Source organism: Natrix helvetica (genome assembly GCF_964273705.1).
Source record: "Natrix helvetica genome assembly, chromosome: 4".
In the NCBI taxonomy this organism is placed as follows: domain Eukaryota; kingdom Metazoa; phylum Chordata; class Lepidosauria; order Squamata; family Natricidae; genus Natrix; species Natrix helvetica.
This window is the reverse complement of record NC_138550.1, coordinates 121831979-121853905: the sequence shown is the minus strand read 5'-3', so window position 1 is coordinate 121853905 and position 21927 is coordinate 121831979. Positions and strand designations below refer to the sequence as shown.

Sequence of the window (21927 nt, the reverse complement as noted above, 5' to 3'; positions counted from 1 at the left end):
AGGCACAACAAATCGGGAGCCAGGGTTAGGTCCAAAATGAATACGAATTTATTCCAAGTTATCTCTAAACAAGAATTTGAACTATAGTTGGGAAATTGGCAATAGATAATAGTCAATGGAATTCAAGGAGGGCTGGATTTATATTACTTGTGGACGTGAAGGGACTCCAAACTGATGACGCACTTGAACCCTCCCTCAGGCTCAGCCTGGTAATCTCCTACATTTCCTTCTCAAATGATTCAGCTTTCTTTAAGATCCCAGAAATGCTGAAAGCATAATTGCTTCTTTTTGATAATTTAGAACTAAGGAGAAATTTCCTAACAGTTAGAACAATTAATCAATGGAACAACTTGCCTTCAGAAGCTGTGAATGCTCCAACACTGGATGTTTTTAAGAAGATGTTGGCTATCCATTTGTCTGAAGTGGTGTTGGGTTTCCTGCCTAAGCAGGGGGTTGGACTAGAAGACCTTCAAAATCCCTCCCAACTCTGTTATTCTATTCTGTTCTGTTCTATTTTGAAGTTTTAAACCTTTCCTCCTTTTATATATTAAAAAGCACAGTCTTGTATTTGTACCTGATTGGGCTGCGTCTTATATAGAAACCTCTACATTTTGATAAGGATTCATTTCATTTGAAAAATGATAAGTATGGAAACACTTGATTTTTTAAAAAATAAATTTTATTAATTTTCTATTAATTACATTTCTTAGTGCTTCATAAATATTGTGTTGTCTGGGTATTTAATTTGCTTAACAATATAAATTCCATTCTTACTCTCCACTCCTTTTTCCCAACCACTGGTAAAATAAGTTCCATGTTTGATAATATTCTGTGTCTTCTTTCTGTTTGATTTTCAATGTAAGTCTATCCATTTCTGCACAGTCTGGCATCTTCTTAATTATCTCTTCATCTTGCGGTGTTTCTTCATCTTTCCAATATTATGCGAAGATAATCCTTGCTGCTGTTAGGACATGTAATACTAAATACATACTTTTCTTATCAATTTTTTCTGATATCATCCCTAATAAAAACAGTTCAGGTTTAAAATTTACATATTTCCCTATTTTCTAGCCATCTGTGTATTTTTGCCCATTTTTTGTTTTTGTTTTAGCATAAGTCCACCACATATGATAAAATGTGCCCATCTTTTGATTACATTTCCAACATTTACTTGATATTTTTAAAAAACATTTTAACTAACCTTGCAGGTGGTAAATTCCATCTATAAAACATTTTATATAAATTCTCTTTATAATAATTGCCATTGTTGATCTATAGTTCCTTTCCCATAAATTTTGCCATTTCTCTAATTCTATGTTATAGCCCAGTGATGGTGAACCTTTTTTTGGCTCACGTGCCACAAGTGGGGGGAGCACAGGGGGGTCGAGTGCGGGTGTGCCGCACCCATAATGCCACGCGTGACCCTCCTCCCAGTGCGCATGCATGCACAACGCGCAACACCCCCCCATTTTTACATTTTTTTGCCCTCCCCAGGCTCCAGGGGCTTTATAGGAGCCTGGGGAGGGCGAAAAGAGCCTCCCTGACCCCCCGGAGGCCCTCCGGAGGCTTCAGGGACTGTCCGGAGGCTTCCCTGAGGCCTTCGGAGTGCTTAAAACCACCCTCCGAGCAAACCAGAAGTGACTTCCGGGTTGCTCGGAGGGTCGTTTTAAGCACTCCGAAGGCATCAGGGAAGCCTCGGACGGTCCCTGAAGCCTTCGGAACGCTTAAAACGACCCTCCGAGCAACCCGGAAGTCACTTCTGGTTTGCTCGGAGGGTGGTTTTAAGCACTCCGAAGGCTTCAGGGATGGTCCCTGAAGCCTCCGGGGGGGCGGGGGGCTCTTTTCGCCCTCCCCAGGCTCCTATAAAGCCTCGCGTGCCCTGACAAATGGCTCCGCGTGCCACTTGTGGCACACGTGCCATAGGTTCGCCATCACGGTTATAGCCAAAGGAGACTCTTGATTTTTGATGCTCAAAGCAATGTTTGTTGAAGTAGTATTTGTTTTCCAACTTTAAAGAAATATTTACCAATATGATTGCTGATATTTCTTTCTATATATCAAATTTGCTGTACCATGGTTTGCTGTACCAAACCGTGTTGCATTCAAAACCTATCCTTATCTAGTTCTTTAAAAATTAGAAAATTTACCAGGCAAAAGGTTTAAAATTAATTTGGGAATCAGATTTAGGAGACATAAATGATAATGATTAGAAAAATATTTGGAATAGAAGATATATAAAAATATGTCAGTTAGAATTAAGGAAAATGGATATAAAGTGATATGGAGGTGGTATCTAACACTATGTAAATTAAATCAAATAGATGGTAAATATACAAAAATTTGTTGGAGATGCAAGATGGAGATTGGAACATCTAAACATATATGGTGGGATTGTGATCGTGCACAAAAAATGTGGGACATGGTATTTAGAGAAATTAGAGCACTTTTGAATGTAAATTTAGATATGTCACCAAGGTTTGCATTACTGTTGCTGGTGTAAAAACAGAATATAAATAAAACAAAAATGGAATTGATTGTAAATTTGATAATTGCAGCTAGATTAGTGATGGCAAAATATTGGGAACAAAATTGGGATATTCAAAGAAATGAGTGGTATAATGAAATTTGGAGTATGGCAACAAATTATTAATTAACAACAGAAATTAAATTTAAAAAAGGAATGATTAAAGCAAACAATTATAATGAAATGGGGAGGGGGGGAATTTATAAAAACAGTGTTGGTGGAAGGCAAAGGGAATAAACCTACACAAGAATATATGTTGTTTTGGAGGGGATAAGGGCACAAATGGTATATATTGAAGAAAATATATAAGGGAAAAAATGGTCTCTGGGGGTGTGTGCATTGTAACATTTGTATTTCCCCCCTTTTTTGTATTTAGATTATATGTACTATGTATTATTTGTATTTAAAATTAAAAAATATTTTTAAAAGATCTTAGGAAATTCAATTACCCTTCTACGATTAAGAATTTGACACCTAAATTTACATCGTTTTAAAATATATATCTATTTTTTATATAATAAAGTGTTCAGCTATTCCCATGTTTTGCAAATTATTTTTATTAGATACAAAAGATACTTTAAATGTTTTAAAATATGCATTTTAATAAAGTTGACTATACATGGTGCACCTTAAGTAACTAAATGATTAAAAAAAATCAAGAGAACTCGTTATAATTATTCCTAGCTTTATAATCTGACTTAAAATAGTAGTGCATAAGATGCAAATGGTTATGGGAGTGAAAAAGAAACACATTCATGTTAAGTAACATTACATCTTTATCAATAAATCTCTGATTAAATGCACATGTGCTAATGTTAAATGCTGAACAACAAGCCTTTAAACATCTGTTTCCCTCCCCTCTTTCTTCCTTTTTCAGATGGAGTAGACATTGAAGATGATCCTTCCTGCTCATGGCCAGCTTCTTCACCCTCTAGTAAAGATCAGACTTCCCCAAGCCATGGAGATGGTTGTGACTTTGGTGAAGAAGAAGGTGGCCCAGGATTGCCCTACCCGTGCCAGTTTTGTGACAAGTCTTTTAGCCGCCTCAGCTATCTAAAGCACCACGAGCAAAGTCACAGCGACAAGCTCCCTTTCAAGTGCACCTATTGCAGCCGCCTCTTCAAACATAAGCGGAGCCGAGACCGCCATATTAAACTTCACACAGGAGATAAGAAGTACCACTGTAGCGAATGTGACGCAGCATTTTCAAGAAGTGATCACCTTAAAATTCATTTGAAGACTCATACCTCTAACAAGCCATATAAGTGTGCCATTTGCCGGCGTGGATTCCTCTCCTCTAGTTCACTTCATGGACACATGCAAGTTCATGAGAGGAACAAAGATAGTTCTCAATCTGCCTCCCGGATGGAGGAATGGAAAATGAAGGACACTCAGAAATGCAGTCAGTGTGAAGAAGGTTTCGATTTTCCAGAAGATCTTCAGAAACACATAGCAGAATGCCACCCAGAGTGTTCCCCAAATGACGACCGAGCTGCTCTTCAGTGTGTTTACTGCCATGAACTCTTTGTAGAGGAAAGTTCACTAGTAAATCACATGGAGCAGGCTCATAATGGAATGGAAAAGAAACATATGTGCAGTATTTGCTCAGAGAACTTCCATACTGTTGAAGAGCTCTATAGCCACATGGATAGTCACCAGCAGCCAGAGTCATGCAACCATAGTAACAGCCCCTCCTTAGTGACGGTTGGTTACACATCAGTCTCTAGCACTACTCCAGATTCAAATCTCTCAGTAGATAGTTCAACTATGGTTGAAACCGTTCCCCCAATCACAAAAGGACGTGGAAGGAAACGGACAGCCCAGCAGGTGGCAGATATCACTGGGCCTTCAAATAAACAACCCAAGGTTGCTTATAGTTGCATTTATTGCAACAAGCAGTTATTTTCAAGCCTTGCAGTCCTGCAAATACATTTAAAAACTATGCATTTAGATAAACCTGAACAAGCCCATATTTGTCAGTATTGTCTAGAAGTGTTACCTTCACTTTACAACCTAAATGAACATCTGAAACAAATACACGAAGCGCCAGATCCTGCACTGATAGTTTCTGCCCTGCCTGCTATGATCTACCAGTGTAACTTCTGCTCAGAAGTTTTCAATGACCTCAACTCTCTTCAGGAACATATTCGATGTACTCATGGATTTGGAAATCCAGCTGCTAAAGACAGTAATGCATTCTTTTGTCCTCATTGTTATATGGGGTTTCTTACCGATTCTTCTTTGGAAGAGCATATCAGACAAGTCCATTGTGATCTTAGCAGTTCTCGTTTTGGTTCTCCTGTATTAGGTACCCCTAAAGACCCAGTCGTTGAAGTATATTCTTGCTCTTACTGCACAAATTCTCCAATATTTAATAGTGTTCTTAAACTGAATAAGCATATAAAGGAAAACCATAAGAACATTCCATTAGCACTAAATTACATCCATAATGGGAAGAAATCTAGAGCCATGAGCCCTTTGTCTCCAGTTACTATAGAACAGACATCATTAAAGATGATGCAGGCTGTTGGTGGTGCTCCTCCACGTTCTGCTGGTGAGTACATCTGCAATCAGTGTGGTGCTAAATACACCTCCCTGGATGGTTTTCAGACTCATTTAAAAACACATCTTGACACTGTCCTGCCCAAATTGACTTGCCCTCAGTGCAACAAGGAGTTTCCAAACCAGGAGTCCCTGTTGAAGCACGTGACCATCCATTTCATGATAACCTCCACATACTACATCTGTGAAAGTTGTGATAAACAGTTTACTTCAGTGGATGATTTGCAAAAGCACTTGCTTGACATGCACACCTTTGTGTTTTTCCGTTGTACATTGTGCCAAGAGGTCTTTGATTCAAAAGTTTCCATTCAGCTTCACCTGGCTGTGAAGCATAGCAATGAGAAGAAGGTGTACAGGTGTACATCTTGCAACTGGGATTTCCGCAACGAGACGGACTTGCAGCTCCACGTTAAGCACAATCATTTGGAGAATCAAGGCAAAGTACACAAGTGTATTTTTTGTGGTGAGTCTTTTGGCACGGAAGTAGAACTCCAGTGCCACATCACAACACACAGCAAAAAATACAACTGCAAGTTCTGCAGCAAAGCATTTCATGCTATCATATTGTTGGAAAAACACTTGAGGGAGAAGCATTGCGTTTTTGAAACAAAAACTCCCAATTGTGGAACCAATGGAGCATCTGAACCAGTTCAGAAGGAAGAAGTAGAGCTACAGACATTGCTGACCAACAGCCAAGAATCCCACAACAGCCACGATGGAAGTGAAGAAGACGTTGATACATCTGAACCTATGTATGGATGTGACATTTGTGGAGCAGCCTACACAATGGAGTCTCTCTTGCAAAACCACCAACTTCGGGATCACAATATCCGACCTGGGGAAAGTGCCATCATAAAGAAAAAGGCAGAACTGATAAAAGGGAACTACAAGTGTAATGTGTGCTCACGGACATTTTTCTCTGAGAATGGGCTTCGTGAACATATGCAGACACATTTGGGTCCAGTGAAACACTACATGTGCCCGATATGTGGTGAGAGATTCCCATCGCTTCTGACTCTCACTGAACATAAGGTCACACACAGTAAGAGCCTTGATACAGGAAACTGCAGGATTTGCAAAATGCCACTCCAGAGTGAGGAAGAATTCTTGGAGCATTGTCAGATGCATCCTGACTTGCGAAACTCCTTAACAGGATTCCGATGTGTGGTTTGCATGCAGACAGTGACTTCTACTTTGGAGCTGAAGATCCACGGAACGTTCCACATGCAGAAGACAAGCACCAGTGCCCCAGTGCAGACTACAGGACGAATACAGCATCTTCAGAAATTTTACAAATGTGCTTCTTGTCTGAAAGAATTTCGCTCAAAACAGGACTTGGTAAAACTGGACATTAACGGCTTACCATACGGCCTGTGCGCCATTTGTGTTAATCTCAGCAAAAGTGCTAGCCCAGGTATGAACATACCTTCAAGCAGCAATAGACAAGGCATGGGCCAGAATGAGAACCTGAGTTCCGTTGAGAACAAAAGCAAGGGAGGACTGAAGACTCGCTGTTCAAGTTGCAACGTCAAATTTGAATCAGAAAGTGAACTTCAGAATCACATCCAGTCAGTCCATAGAGAACTCATGCCGGACAGCAATAGTACACATTTGAAAACACCACAAGTATCACCAATGCCCAGAATCAGTCCATCACAATCAGAAGAGGTAATTCTCCCTCCCCCTCCCTCCCTCGCTCCCTCTCTGTCTCTCTCTCTTCCCCCTTCCCCTTTTGTAAAAATATATAAGACCATCTTTTCTCTTTCTTCCTTTTTTGTGTGTGCGTATGTATGCAAGTTATTTGCCAAGATATACTTAGCCCGAATATGTATTGTATCTTCCCTAGCCATTAGCTAGCTAGCAATTACTTGCTTTTCGATAAGTCTTGTGTTTTGGCTTGAATGGCACAGAGTAGGACTAATTGCAGTCTCCCTAGGATATTGTCTTCTTTATCACTGAAGAGAATAATCTTTGTGCCAGCACAACTGAGAGCTGGAATCTTAGCTGAGATTCATTTTGAGTTGGAATCCCTCGCTCTGAGTTATGCTTACGGCACAGAGTGTTAAAAGTAAACTACACTAAGCCAAAGCGTTGGCATGTAGAACACTGTTTTTTGAAAATATTTGTGAGCAACAGAGCAGGAGGGCTATTTTTGTAAATTATGTTGTTGACATTAATTTTTCCCTGTCTTGCTCTACTTTGATTAAAAAGAAACACCACAGTGCAACACCTACTTGTGCTAAAGGGTAAATTAGTCTTTTTTTAAATTATAACTCAATCTTTTTGTGTGTTTGTGTGTGTGCGTGTTTGTGTGGGTGTATTTGGGGTGTAGTGGTAGGATTTGACAGAATATTATGCTAAGCATCGGATGATTAACATTTCTTGCAGAATAATCTGTAACCATTTTTTTTACAAATCTGAGGATCCCATGGGGTAGTAATAAGATCACACACTTATTCCAGATTAATTAATTTGCAATAAATGCAGTGGCCTTTTTCTATTATCATAATCACTAACACAAATTAGAATTGCCAAAGGGGCATTCCCAAGCACACTTAAATGTACATTATTTAGCCTTTAACTTGCTTTAACTTTCCTTTTGTTTACCAGGGGCAGGAAACATATGGCCTGTGGACTATACCCAGTCATTTTGAGTCTTGCTCCATGAATCTCCTCCCCCTCCCACCTCTACCCATGCATACCTATCCAGCTGAGAGCCTTAAAGATGGTAACTGTAGGGGAAAATAAGAAGCAGTCACAGCCAGAAAAAACACCGTGATAGACATGCATTGTCTACATTTGGCTTACGTGTAGCTTTATTTTCAACTCTTCTAAAGCATTTGACAGGAGCTTACTTAGAATAATCTATTTTTAATTATACTATTTTTTAAAACTTGCCAATAAGAATGTAAATGCTTTGCTAAGGTATACAAATACTATGGAATAGTGGGAAAATTTTGCCATGTCTGTGCTTGATTACAAACATTTGTAATTGAATTTAACCATAGATAATGCTTGATGGAAAGAAAGAGTGTAGACTTGCCAGCTCTTTAGAACATAGTGACACAGTCCAAAATAGAGCATAGTTACAGGCAGGACACACATTGCCTGATCACATACAAGTGTGCAGGGGCCAGAAGGATACTTCAACAATTAAAATTGAATTATTTCTGGATTTGTATTTATGTAGAGAATACACTATCCTTCTTCTTTATTAAACCTACTGAATTCTTAAGAGAAATTGCAATATTTGGCTTTCTCACTTGAAATCTTCCCAATTTTATATAACAATGCCACAATCTAATGAAGTACAGCAATATTGTGAGATTTGGATATTTGAAATTAAAGATATGAGGTCCTGAAGCATTTAAGGATTTTGCTGCTGCAATGAAGTTGACCTCTTGACCTATACACTTCTAGCAGCTAGTTTACCTGCAGGGCAGTAGATGAAGTTTTTCATTGGGAATAAATCCTATCACTTGCTACTTTCTACAGATTGTTTTTAAAACAAAACCACACAAGCTGTAAAATTTGACAATCTGTTAGAGTGGAGGAAATGTTGTGTTTCACATCACATCTTATCATAATAAAGTTTTACCTAATACCTTAAAAAAAACTGCATGAAAAAAAAGCTATTGCTTTCAAATTGGGATAATCTTTAAAAAATATAACTTTCCTTGTATAGTGATGAACTGGGCAAAAGGAACATGCATTTCCTTTATTCTAATAAAGGACATCTTTATTCTAATATATATTAACACTTGCTATGTGTGTGCCCAGTGTACCTATCCCATAATAAGTTAAATTGGATATCGTGAATTTTTTTGCAGTAGAAAAGCAGTGTCTCCCTCGGGTTTCATCTCAACAATTGATAACCATAGAAGCAATAATTTATGATATGCTGATTTACACTTTATTAACTTTATGTGTATTTCTTCAGTAGCTCATCCATAGAGAATATATTGTAAGGTTTCATGTTTTCCCTTTAGGCACAGAATATGCCCCAAAGTTGTGCATTTTGGGACATCAGCATTTTGGATTTGCTGGAACCTAACCTAGAAATACAGTTGATATTTTAAGAGTCCAAGGGGAAAAATGTTAAGGCAGGAAATCAGTGATGGTAATACCATATTTTGTCCTAAGGAAAAAAATACTTTCATTTAGTATATCTTCCATCTAATTAATCTGAGAATCCAGTTCTATTGCACATTTAAAACATGACACAAACAGCATAGTAAGGGTCAGCCATCATTTCATGTCCACCTTTGTATATCATGCTTTAAATAGGACACATAAATTTAAAAGATCACAGAAGATCTGCGGGGGCAGGGGGAATGATATGTGGGAAATCCTGATTAAAATTAACATGCATACGTGGCCTACATTGGAAAAGAGTTGATAGCAATATAAGAATTTTAAAGGAGTTTTAGCCTAAGGATAATTTTTAAAATGAACAATCAAAGATATACTTTTGGGGGGGAGTGCGTGCCATAACACAGGCTTGTTTAACATTTGAAAGGAGAAATCTAAGTTTAACTTCCCCGACCTGTTTAAGTAAAAAACATGTTGGGACTACAGCTCCCACAATTCCCAACTGCCTAGATTTTTAGAATTGACACATCTAGTGGGGACTGAGATGAAAAGAACCAATTGAAGCAAGTAGAATAGATGAAGTTTTAGATTTAGTATGGCTTCGGTTGAGGAAACTCAACTACTATAGTTGTTAATACAGATATGTTTTTTTGGAACTGCAAATTAGTGAACAAATAACAATAGGGCATCAATTTTCTTTATTCCAATTTGGTTAAGAAGGCATAATCCCAAGAAATTTGATTGATTGCCATCAGGAAAAAGCATCAGAAGCAATATAGTTATAAAAGAGATCACATGGGACTCTCTAATTTTTTTACATATTTTAAAGGATATTCAGATTCTGACTTAAATTTTGTAGCAATTCTGCTTCAATAAATTGTATTATGCCTATTTTAAAAACCACAATTTAATTTCTAAAGTTATTTAAGAATGTTCCTGCAATCTTTCTTCTTGTCAGCATGAAGGAATAGTTGTAATCATCTGAAACTCTTTTTCATTACCTAATTGTGCAGGCATGTTCTAGAAATTCCTGCTTGCTTATATATAAAAAAAGATTTTGACATATATTTACCACTGCTTCTAGTGAAATGTTCTGGTTTTCATTCATATACAGAATTATGTTAGTTTTGGATCTTCAGTGTAATTAAGACCAAGAATGAAAAACATGGAGATCCTGGAAAAATCATCAAAAAAAAGTTATTATTTTCAAAAGTGGATTGCAGAAATGCACTGGTAGGGCTTTTTTAAAGTGATACAGATTTATAAAATGTTAAAGAGCTGTATATGCTGCCTCAAAATCCTAAGAGCTTTTGCAAAATTTGCAATAGGCGTAAGTGTTGAAGGAGTATTCTCTAGTGACCACTTGCAAACTGTTACTTTTATTGAGCACAGCTGTTGCTGATTGTGGGTGGAAAGTGGTTGGTTTCTTGAATGCAATCTCATTGTTATAGTATTGTGTGTTGTCTGTTAACATAACAGCTGGGTAAAAACAGCAAATGAATATTACAGGGACAAAATATCAAATCAGCATAATAGTGTGGTTGTGTTTGTTATAGTCAAGAGTGCATAAAAAAGATTTACCAGACTCATAAGTCACCCATAATTGTTTAGGGAACATTTTGCAGGAGGAACTAGGGAAGACATGAATGCATCAATAAGAGATGGCTGACTCTTAGGAAAAGAGTCAGTAGATGCCAAGACTCCAGGCAACCTAAGACTTACATCCTCTTGACTTCTAAGCAAGGTGTGGCAATAGGAGCACCCTTGTGGTCCATGTTTATACATATGAATATTTGTATGAAGTATTTGGCCTGCTATTTTGCTTAAATTCCTTTGGACTAATTTTTCCAATACTTATTGAGTGAATTTGTAAACCATGGTTGAAATTGTATTCAAGAAGTGCCTTAATACAAATCTATAACCATGCCTTGCTGCATCTTATCTTAAACTTGGGTCATGCATTAGTTCACTGGGAAAACAAGGCAACAGGACCTTCATTATTCCTCGTTTGCTTTTAGTCTTCCTTGGGGAATAGGAGAGTCATTTTTGAAAATAAAGACTGGAGACACATTACACTTTCCCTACTCTGCCTATCTGGGATCCATTCTCAGACTTCCAGATTGCAAAGATTGAGCATCTTCTGTCCATATTTTAATATTAATTACACTATGCATACTATTCATTATAGTTCATTATATTGTGATTGGCTCAATTAGGCTTAATCTCCCTATTTATTGTTATCCATTTCCTAATGATATATTTTTATTCGTACACCTGCCTCTTGCCCAGGTAAGTCTTAACATATCTATTTCAGATAAGCCATGAGGTGCCATATGTAAATTTAAGTTCCTTTTTAGGTTTCCTAATGTTCTGGGGCACTGGTTAGTTTGATTTATAATTTTAATTTGTATGAGGGTACATAGATAAGCAAAAGTTTCCTGCAGGGGTTAGCAAGAGTTGACTATTTTGGACTAGCTGCTGTGCCAGTATCTTCCTTATTCTCCTTCCCTTAGCATATCTGGAAGAGGGTTATTTTCATGAGCAGATGAGTGGAGCTTTATTGTTACAATCCAATTTAAGTTTCCTTTTTAATCTGTTTATAATTATCCAGATCTTCCTATATAGCATATCATTAATTCTTATGCATCAGACTATTGTATATTATGTGTACTCTCAATTTTTTGGTTTGCCTATATACTTGTTTTAATTCTTTATTTGTGTTTGTGATACACACTAAAGTTATTGTCTAAAATAAATGGTTGTGGTTTATCCATTTTCAGATTTTGCAACTTTTGCATATGTTCACAAACCAATTCATTTCATTTCTGTAGTAAACTGGAATGTTTATAATAATTCACATAAGCAATTGCATGTTGATTTTAAGTATTTTTTAAATATGAAATTTTAAAATACATTTTAAGTCAAAGTTACAGAGCAAAATATGTTGTGATGGAATTAAATTGCAGTTATGTTGCAATGCCCTAAAAAGTTCATCTAGCGAATGAATAAATTATTACATATGTTAAAGGCTTGGTCTAACATTTCATACAAAAATTTAGAGTAATCTTTTTTCAACCATTAATGTTCATTTCTTCAATTTGTATACTGTCTAATTCCTGTTGACTTTGACCAAAAAAGAACAATGCTATATGTCCATAGTAGTGAACCTATGGCACAGGTACCAGAGTGGCATGCAGAGCCATCTTTGTGGGCACGCACGCCATAGCCAGCCTCTCATCTGGTTTCTGGCACACATTTGTGCCTGCCAGCTGGTCTTGGGAAAACGGCCTGAAAACGCCCCAAAACCAGGCCATTTTTCAGGCTGTTTTTCAGACCGTTTTTAGGCTTTTTTTCAGGCTCTTTTTGGCCTGGAAAACATTCTGAAAATGGCCCCAAAACAGCCAAAATTCCCCAAAAAACCGGCATGCACATGCTGGCCAGATAGTCCTTGGGTTTCCGGCATGCACAGATGCACGTGCATGCATGCACATTCCAGTTTTGGCACTCAGTGCTGAAAAGGTTTGCCATCACTGTTATATGTGATGGATTGTTTAGCCAAAAAGTATTTTCGGTTGCTGTAGCCTGTTTTCTTCCAGGACTACTGTGTGTTACTGTCTGATTTACTATGGCAGTCTTAGATTTCAGGGGGAAAAATGTAGATCATACAAGCCCTGAAGTCTGAAGGGAGAAGACAAAATAGTTTGTCATTTCCTAATCTAAGATGGGTTTGAGGCCACAAGTAGCATCCTTATGTTTTCAGAGTATTTGTTAAAAAGAATAGCAAAATACAAATATATAATAAGAACTTTCAAGTGGGTTGAGCTTTGCAATTAAATAGAGTCAATTCCTAAGAGTAGAGAAAGCTAACATGGTACTTGCTATGTATTCTGAATTTAGTGCCCATAGTCCCCAGCCAACTAGCATGACCATCAGCCATCACAAGGTAATTTACTGATGTAATACTATATCTAATATATATGTAGTACAGGAATATATATTATGTATATTGGTCTAAGATTTAGGTGCTAATCTAATGCTATTCTCAAGGAAATGGAAGAGCCAGTGTGGTATAGAAAGTAAATGTAAGATGAACAGAGGAGAACTAAGATTCTATCTTTCACAAGATATAACTGGACTTCCTGGTTTTTCTTTGAAGACATTTTGCTTCTCATCCAAGAAGCTTCATCAGCTCTTGGATGAGAAGCGAAACATCTTCAAAGAAAAACCAGAAAGTTCAGTTGCCTCTTGAAAAAGCACCTTTGGGACCATTGTGACCTGAATGGCTAAGAATCTATACAGACATTCTATCTTTCAGTTCCCCATGAGTCTTACTACATGATTTGAACCAATACATTTCAGTCAACTTATCAGTCTCATAGGGTTATTGTTCTGAGGATAAAATAATAAGTATATCGTCTTGGACTTTTAGAGCAACAATGGCATGATAGACGGGTGGATAAATAAATGTATGAATGGAAGGGGGAAAGGGAAGGAGGGACTACATTCTTGAAGACTATTTACTGAGTCTTACATTGGTTGATTATGATCCACATATTGTATAAGATATTGCAGTGATGAATGAAAAATGGTGAATGCTTATTTTATACAAATAAAAGCTACAGTGTTACTGTAGATAATCAACATTTCAAATTCAAAGGATTCCAAAATTCCAGTTGGAAATAGGTTGATATGGAATACCTATTTCTTCAGAATATTTTTTTAGTGCTATTTGGTCAAGACAGATATGTCTAACCCCCAAATTATCTGTTTGCTTTCAAGTAGGGGGATGTCAGTCAGTCCCATTATCAAGTAATATTCTACTCATTGTTCACTTGACTTCAAACCTGAGCAAGGAATGAGGGATAGATTATATCATATGTACTCTTATGCAACAACGCTTGGCTGACACTAGAGCCAACAGCAAGACATTTAACAAGAAGAATATGTTGGCACTACTCTATAGTCGGTATATCTATCAGTTATTCAGAATTTCTAATGGATGCAGCAGTATCACAGAGGTGTGGCTACCAATGAAAGCTTAACACTGCGCTACTGTTCTGCTATGTTCATTTCTGTCTTGCATGCACAGACTATAATAATATATAATGTTTCGGATTTTGATTATTCAAGAGATTTTGTGGTTATATAAACTATGGACAAGTGAGTTTGCTAAATGCAGAGAGAGAAAACTTACCTCAATCAAAATCAAATTAATTTTTTTCTTCCAGGTGAACAATTTATTTTACTGGAGATATAAGTAAAGTTTTAGAAATAAAGAATTAGTTTATCTTTACCAAAATCTTTTTTTTTTGGGGGGGGGGGGAAGGATAAAATACGAACTGGATTTCGTGTAGGTAGTAGAATTAGTCCTCAACTTACAACCATTGGTTTAGCAGCTGTTCAAAATTACAGTGGCACTGAAAAGAAGAGTGACTTATGATCATTGAAAACCATTGCAGTATATCCGTGGCAACAGGATCAAATTCAGGCACTTGGCAACTGGTATGTATTTATGACTTTCATGAAGCAAAGTCAATGGGAGAAGACAATTCTCTTAACAACCACCTGATTCAATGAATAACTGCAGTGATTTGCTTAATAATCATGGCAAAAAAGGTTGTTACACTGAGCGTGATTCACTTAATATCTTTCTTGTTTAGCAACTGAAATCAGGGTCCTAATTGTGGTTGCAAGTCAAGAACTACCAGTATGCAATGCAAACCAAGGAAGGATTGTTTGGGTCTTAATGAAAAAGATCCCAATTTGCTCATTAGCCTCTAACAATTGAAAAATAGCAAAGTTGGAGCTTTCTCCATAAGAGTCTTTGGTGCTCTCTGAGCTTCGTTGTTTTCTTGAAGTCATTTCATTATCCAAAGTAGTAACATCATCAGTGCTGGTAAAATCAGTTTTTTTCTCCTTTGCAATGCTCTGTATGGGAGAACACCTAACCCACATAAACCATTAGTATGGAGCAGTGGTTCCTATTTGTTTAGACACATGTCCGGCTTGGAAGCCATCATGGCTCTTATAATAAATTGGAGTTTTGAGGAACCTCTTCCCTCAGATTCTGATTTTACTGAGGATGCTATTTGGAATTCTGACAACATGTTCCAATCTACCTGGAAAGCATCAAACTTAAAGCAGTCAGCATTAGACGGTTTATGCAAACATTTAATTGCAAATAGTTTTTAATTATGCATCTTCCCATTTTTTAAATTAGAGTTAATATACTACATTATATTATTGTGTTGGAGTTCTTAAACTGCTTTAAATGTCACTCAGAATAAAGGAATCTAAACCTTTGGGATGGCAGTGGGAGGACCATGGCCAGGATTCAGCTGAATATTTGGCTACATGAAGGCAAAGATTGAGAGTGAGCACTTCCTGGTTTGGTCATAGAATGACTCCAGGCAATCAGACCCCCAATTATCTTCACTTCAAAGTGATGGCAGGAACAAATAACTTTGCTTATTTTTACTGAAAAATCATGAAAAGCACAGGCATTTTATGCAGTTTTCCTGAACTGGGGAATTAGTTCTTTCATCATTGGCTAATAGCTCTCCTTGTTAATGTATTGGTAATGATCAGATGACTAAATGGAGTGATACAAGACAGTGATAGCTGAAACAATAATTAAAAAGTGACTCATTTCTACAAATGTCTGTTTATGAGTATCTCTCAGAACCAGCAATTTTCTTGTGAGACATTAAATGATGCTAAAACAGAGATACCACCTATATGACATTACCTTCTACCTCAGTGTTGGCTAATCTTTTTGGCACTGTGTGCTGGAAACTGGAAGAACAGCTGCCCAGCACGCAAGCACATGCTTGGAACATAATCTGCTTTCTGGCATGCGCATGCACACCTGGTCTTCCAGTTTCTGGTGCGCATGCACACAAGCAAGCTGACCGATGCACATGTGCTCCCCCAGAGATATGGTCTTACAGTTTCCGGTGCATGCATGTGCACCGGCCACCAGGTCTTCCAGTTTCCGGTGCACACAAAGACCAATTCGGAAACCAGGAGATCATCTTCCCAGCATGCACATGCATATCGGGTGGCTGATCTTCCAGTTTCTGGCGCTTTCGTGCACATGAAGACCAGTGGGCCGGCGCACTGGAATCCAGAAGAGCAATGGGTGATAGCTTGTGTGCCCAAAGAGATGGCTCTGCGTGCTACTTTTGGTACATGTGCCATAGGTTCACCATCACGGTCCTATCTGAATAAATATAGGCAAAAATACTTGGGGATTCAATATTTCTTTCCATACACATATACCTATCATACTATTTCCTTTCAGTTTAAGCAACATTATACAGAGTGCAAAAACAGAAGCCAAAGAAATAAAGGTATGAAATGATAAGAAGAAAGAATTAGAACTATTTTAATATCATTCATCAAGTCTCTCCATACTATTTTCCCCCACCATGGCCACATCCTTCTTCATATGCTGTCCTTTATGGTTTAATTTTCTCATTTATCTCTTTGTTTAAGACCTCGCCTACTCCATCCAACTGTAAATTTTGGTTTTTCCATTATTCTCAGCACACTCACTCTAGGAATTATATTTATATAATTGAATCTTGTTCATACTCAAAACACATCAAAAATTTTCCTTCCTGTTAATAGTACCCTTTTGCAATCAGTCCACATTTGTTCACTGACTCTTCATCATTGACCCAGTCTCTTCTACTTTTCACCTAAATAGTCTCTCCTGCCTTCCACACAATACTTCCCATGCTATCAATTTAGGGTAACCTTGTGCATTCTGTTTTCACACACATAGGGACTTTCATGTGTGGATTTGAGTTTTAAAGCCACAGATTGTTTTCAGAATAGCATAGTGCATAGCATGTACATATATTTCAGAAAATGAAATATACTTTTTCATAAATAGAAAGCTCTTGGCTCAAACACCTCTTCAATTCTGAAGCAACAGATTCTAGTTTCAAGACTTTTATTTTATTTATTATATTATATTCATTTTGTATTTTATTTTATTTTAACCACTACATAAACTAGTTCTACATGCATAGAAATTAAGGAGAAAAAGTGACAGTTTCATTGTTAAGCCTATGAAATCTGGATTACTGTATTGTAACAGTAGTATGTTATGGAAGTAAAGAAAGAATATGAATTGTCCCTTCATTCTTGATCCAACAACATCTTATTTTTACACGCACACTGCATAAGTATCCTATTCCCAGTTCATTCATCTTTTATGTTTCTTTTGACATAATAAATGTTACATAGAGATGGCCCTTACTTTTATATTCAGTTCTGTTAATGGCTTCAGCCATACCAATGTAGAGGGGCTACTGCCTGTCTCAAAGAGGCAGCAGCCTAAGTTTAGAAAGTGAGCAGTCATATCTCAGTTTGAATTTTCAACAATAAAACATACGTGACTTCACATATTTTTTTAAAAATCAAACATTCACTCATTCACACCAACTTCCATCTCTTTTGTCCATGGTTCAGTTGAGTTGATGGAGAAGTCAGCTACCAAAGTACAGATGGACTGTCCATTAAATGGAGTCTACCAGATATCTGCATACTTAGTATGTAATGTCTAGCAATGCATTACTTTCTCTGTCACTTCAGTATTTCATTAAATATTATCTTACTGGATCAAACATAACTTGCTGCATGGCAGTTATCTGTTAAGTTTCTTGGTGCTGGTTTCGGAACTGCTCTGATCTTGATGTATGGTTTTCTGGTTCTCTACATCAGTACACAACTTCAGCATATAACAGGCTGTAGATCTTATTTTTCCATTCCCAGGTAATGAGGAAAAAGCTTTTTAAATTATTATCTTCACATTCTATTTGCTTATTACTTTAATTGGTGTCAGGTTCTTTGCTGCTAAAGATTAGAAAAAGATAAACTGAAGTTGCAGTAGCCAAACGTATAACTATATTCAGCATATTAGCATAGAGAGTTGTACAAATCTCTTACAAGTCATTTTCACTTCTTTCAACAGAGAATAATTCATCACAATAGTAAATAGCCTACCCACTTATATTTCTCCATCTATTTCTCCATCTTTGGTAAATAAATTACTAAGAGACCAAATTCATTAACTTGCCCTATTTTTTAATGCTTTATAACTTTCAATTCTTCATTCCATTTTCCATGTTAACACAACAATTTTATCTTTGATACATTAATTTTCACAACGTTTCATACTCATTTTATCCTACATTGGTTTAATATTTAGTGTAATCTGTTAAATTGATTGTAAACTCAAACTATTATTTCAGTTTATATTCTTCCTCATGCTATTTTGATTATCAGATGATCCTGTAACTATTGATGCTAATCATCATACTTTGATCAAAGATAAGGACTAGGCCTTCAGCCTTAGTCATAGCCAACATGCCTATGCCTCAGCAGCATTCTCTGCAAGAGTAAGAACAATTTTCTAGATATATTACAAAACACAAAGCAAGCCCAGTGTTAAACTCATCTATACATACTAACATCTCTAAACTAGAAACTGTGTTTTATATCATTATACTTTTGCCTGCATTCTATTAAATAGGATAAACATACAGTGTATTGACCCAGAAGATGCAAAGAACCAAGAAATCTTTCTTAGAGAAGAAGTAAATATGGGGAAAATTGGTAGAATATTAGAAGACTTTTTTAGGCTTGTGTTGTGGTCCACCGGCGGCCTGCAGAGCTGGCAGCAGAGTCGAAGAGCGAGGAGGTTGGGGAGGAACATGGACCAGTCCTGGAGTCTGGGGAAGGCTCGGATGTGGGCTCTGTGTTGGAGGCAGAGAGGGAACCAGGGCCATCCGGGAGTTATGTGCTGCCTCCGGAGCCTCCAGAGTCAGACAGCAGCGAATCAGAGGAACGGGCTCCCCCTGTTCCCAGTGCGTGCATGCACAGAACTGCCAGAAGGCAAGAACAGTTAAGACAGAAGGGATGACTCGGGAGTGAGGCCTGGAAGTGATTGGTCCCTCCCATAGGACATAAAGGAGGAGCAAAGACACATGAGTCTTTGCAGGAAGCAACTTGGTTCATGCTGGTCAGTTTTCCTTCTGAAACTCCATTTGGACTCTTTGCTCCATGTGGCCTTGCCAAGTTAATTGCCAATTAAGTCTTTGGCAGCATTCAAGGAAGATAAAGGTGGGTGCTTATCAGCCTTATCCCGAAGGACTTTGGCAGCCTATTGTAGGACTCTTTACAACTATTTGGGACTTATGGGCTCTGAATGAACATAATTCATAGCCTTTGAAATTAAAAAAGGGTTTGGGAGACTAAGCATGTGCTTTTTACTGTATCATGAAGCCTAGGTTAGAACAGCTTGAGACATGAACTATAGGAGCCAATATTGTGAACTAGATTTTAATTTTTATTTGAAATTGTCATAGTTATTCTGAAAAAAGAAGAAATGGTTACAACATTCATGTAATGTCAATATATAAAATACATTAAATGCTTCCAAGATAAGTTCTGAATGAAGGATTTAGATGGGAATTATTTGCAATATTTGTTTAAACCTAAACAAAGATTGCAATGCTATGTTTCCCACATCCTTAAATAATAAACCTCTAGGGGCACAGCTTTGTTCTGTTTAGATGTAAGCATGAACATTTTTTGTCTTTTTACTGAAGAGTATATTTAGGAGATATAAGCAAACAATATTAAAAGCAAACCTTTATTTATCAAATATTGCCATCCATCTCAATACATGACTCTGCCATTCAAACAATTAAATTCACCAGACATACTGCTCTTGCATAGGATAAATGCAAATTGCCTGCTACAATTAACTTTTAATTTCAGCTTGCATTTTATTGCTCATTCTGCCTACATACGTATCTATAGAGTTTGCTGAGTTAATATCACTTTCACTAGACTGAAGAGTTGCTTCACTTTGTATTTTGGCGCAACAACTTTTTCGCTGAAGAATCTTCCTGTGGTTTTGTTTATTTTGAGTTTCTAAGCATTAAATTCCTTTCCCCAATAAGTTTTTTTCCTCCAAAGGCTTCTTGATACAACAAGACTCCTTTAAATTTCTAAACAATAAAAATCCTTCCCATTTGAGATATCTTACCATCATATATGGATTGTGTGACTCTGGAATAAAGAAATATGTCAACGATCTAATTGGGTGATTGACACAATTCAACATTTCTCCCGCTGGTGGAAGCAAAAGAGTTCCCTAATTTTCCAGAGGATTAAGGTTGATGAGGCAGCATGAACCCTCATTGTTGCTTGAACAAGAAGACAGGAAAATCCCAAATGAATCCACCAAACATATGTTAAGGTACATATTAAATCAAGTACTGTAACTTGATAGGGGCAAACATGCTCTTCCACTGTTATTGTACATACATAGAGCATCTATGGTGAAAATTAAGAACTCCTTATTTATTAAATTTTTATGCCACCTATGGTATCTCCCCTGTAAGGTAACTGGGCAGCATAAAGATAAAGGTTCTCCTCACAGGTGCACGCTAGTCGTTTCCGACTAGGGGGTGGTGCCCATCTCTGTTTCAAAGCCGAAGAGCCAGCGCTCTCCGAAGACGTCTCTTGTCATGTGGCCAGCATGAAGGCACTACATGAATGCTGAAGGCACATGGGATGCTGTTATCTTCCCACCAAAGGTGGTCCCTATTTTTCTACTTGCATTTTTACATGCTTTCGAATTGCTAGGCTGGCAGAAGCTGGGACAAGTAATGGGAGCTCACTCTGTTATGCTGCGCTAGAACCGCTGAACGGCCGACCTTTCTGATCGGTAAGGTCAGTGTCTTAGCCACTGAGCTTTATAAAACAAATAGAAATATAACTAAAATATTAAAACATTAAAACTGCACAGATTAAGATTTTAAAATCCACATGTTAAATCAAGATCAGCTCAGATTGAAGAGAAAATGCTTTCCTGCTGCACAGTTTTTCAGGACACTGACTTTCTCACTCTGATCTTTCTAAAATCCCAAAGAAAGTCTCCTTTTTAATAGATTGGTAACATGCTACATTATGATGACTAAAAGCTCCACCAGTGCTATGGAACGGTGATCCCTTGAAGAACAGATTTTCTATTTTCTGATTGATAAAGGCAGTTATTTTCTGACAGATTTTTAGCTTTGCCAAATACTTGATGCTTTAAATAAAAACTGTGTTTTACCTGTGAATCTTGCTTCTGCTGTACGTTTCTTGAATGTATTGTTTAATAAGATATTATGATGTTAAATTTTTATAAGCAGCTCTAAAGCCCTAGAACAGCAGGGGGAAAAATCTTTATTAGATAAATAAATAGTTTCGTTCAAACTACTAGAACAAGTTAGTTATAACTACTTTAAATGCCACTAATTTCACAGGCAGTTTGTTATAACTAACTTTAAATGAATTGGTGCTTTTTAATAAATAACAATGAATGCATTACAAATCTAATTTTCAGTTTAATTTTGCCACCAAATGGCCCTGTTATTTACTCTTTAAATATAATAAGATGGACCTAAATATTGATTTTGGGTAGCAAAATGCAGGAGTATTCTATTAAAGTTGTATCTGAAAGAGACTTTAAGCACCAACTTTCCAAGATCTCTATGGTAGCATCCAAATGCTTTTGATGCTGACATTCAGACCAATATACACAGTGTAAGAGTCTCCCTTTTTAAAACATTTCCCCTTAGAACTAGTTAGAAAATATTTCTTGCTCCCAGATGATCAGCACTAAACCAGCATATATATGGTTTATTAGCTTTGCCTTAGTATTATTCCTGATATGCGACTTT

The 21927-nt window shown here is 37.1% G+C and overlaps 1 protein-coding gene across 10 annotated transcripts in view; it reads left to right on the top strand.

The window, feature by feature from the left end:
* The window catches only part of ZNF521 (zinc finger protein 521), a 309282-nt gene that overhangs the window by 127269 nt on the left and 160086 nt on the right, over positions 1–21927 (top strand). For all 10 annotated transcript variants that reach the window (XR_014175210.1, XR_014175211.1, XM_081950985.1 and 7 more), the window contains one exon: positions 3402–6754. Coding sequence is in view for 8 of the 10 variants with exons in the window: in XM_081950985.1 (XP_081807111.1) it covers positions 3402–6754 (3353 nt within the window). In the remaining 2 variants the exon portion in view is untranslated. The remainder of the gene's footprint in view (positions 1–3401; positions 6755–21927) is intronic.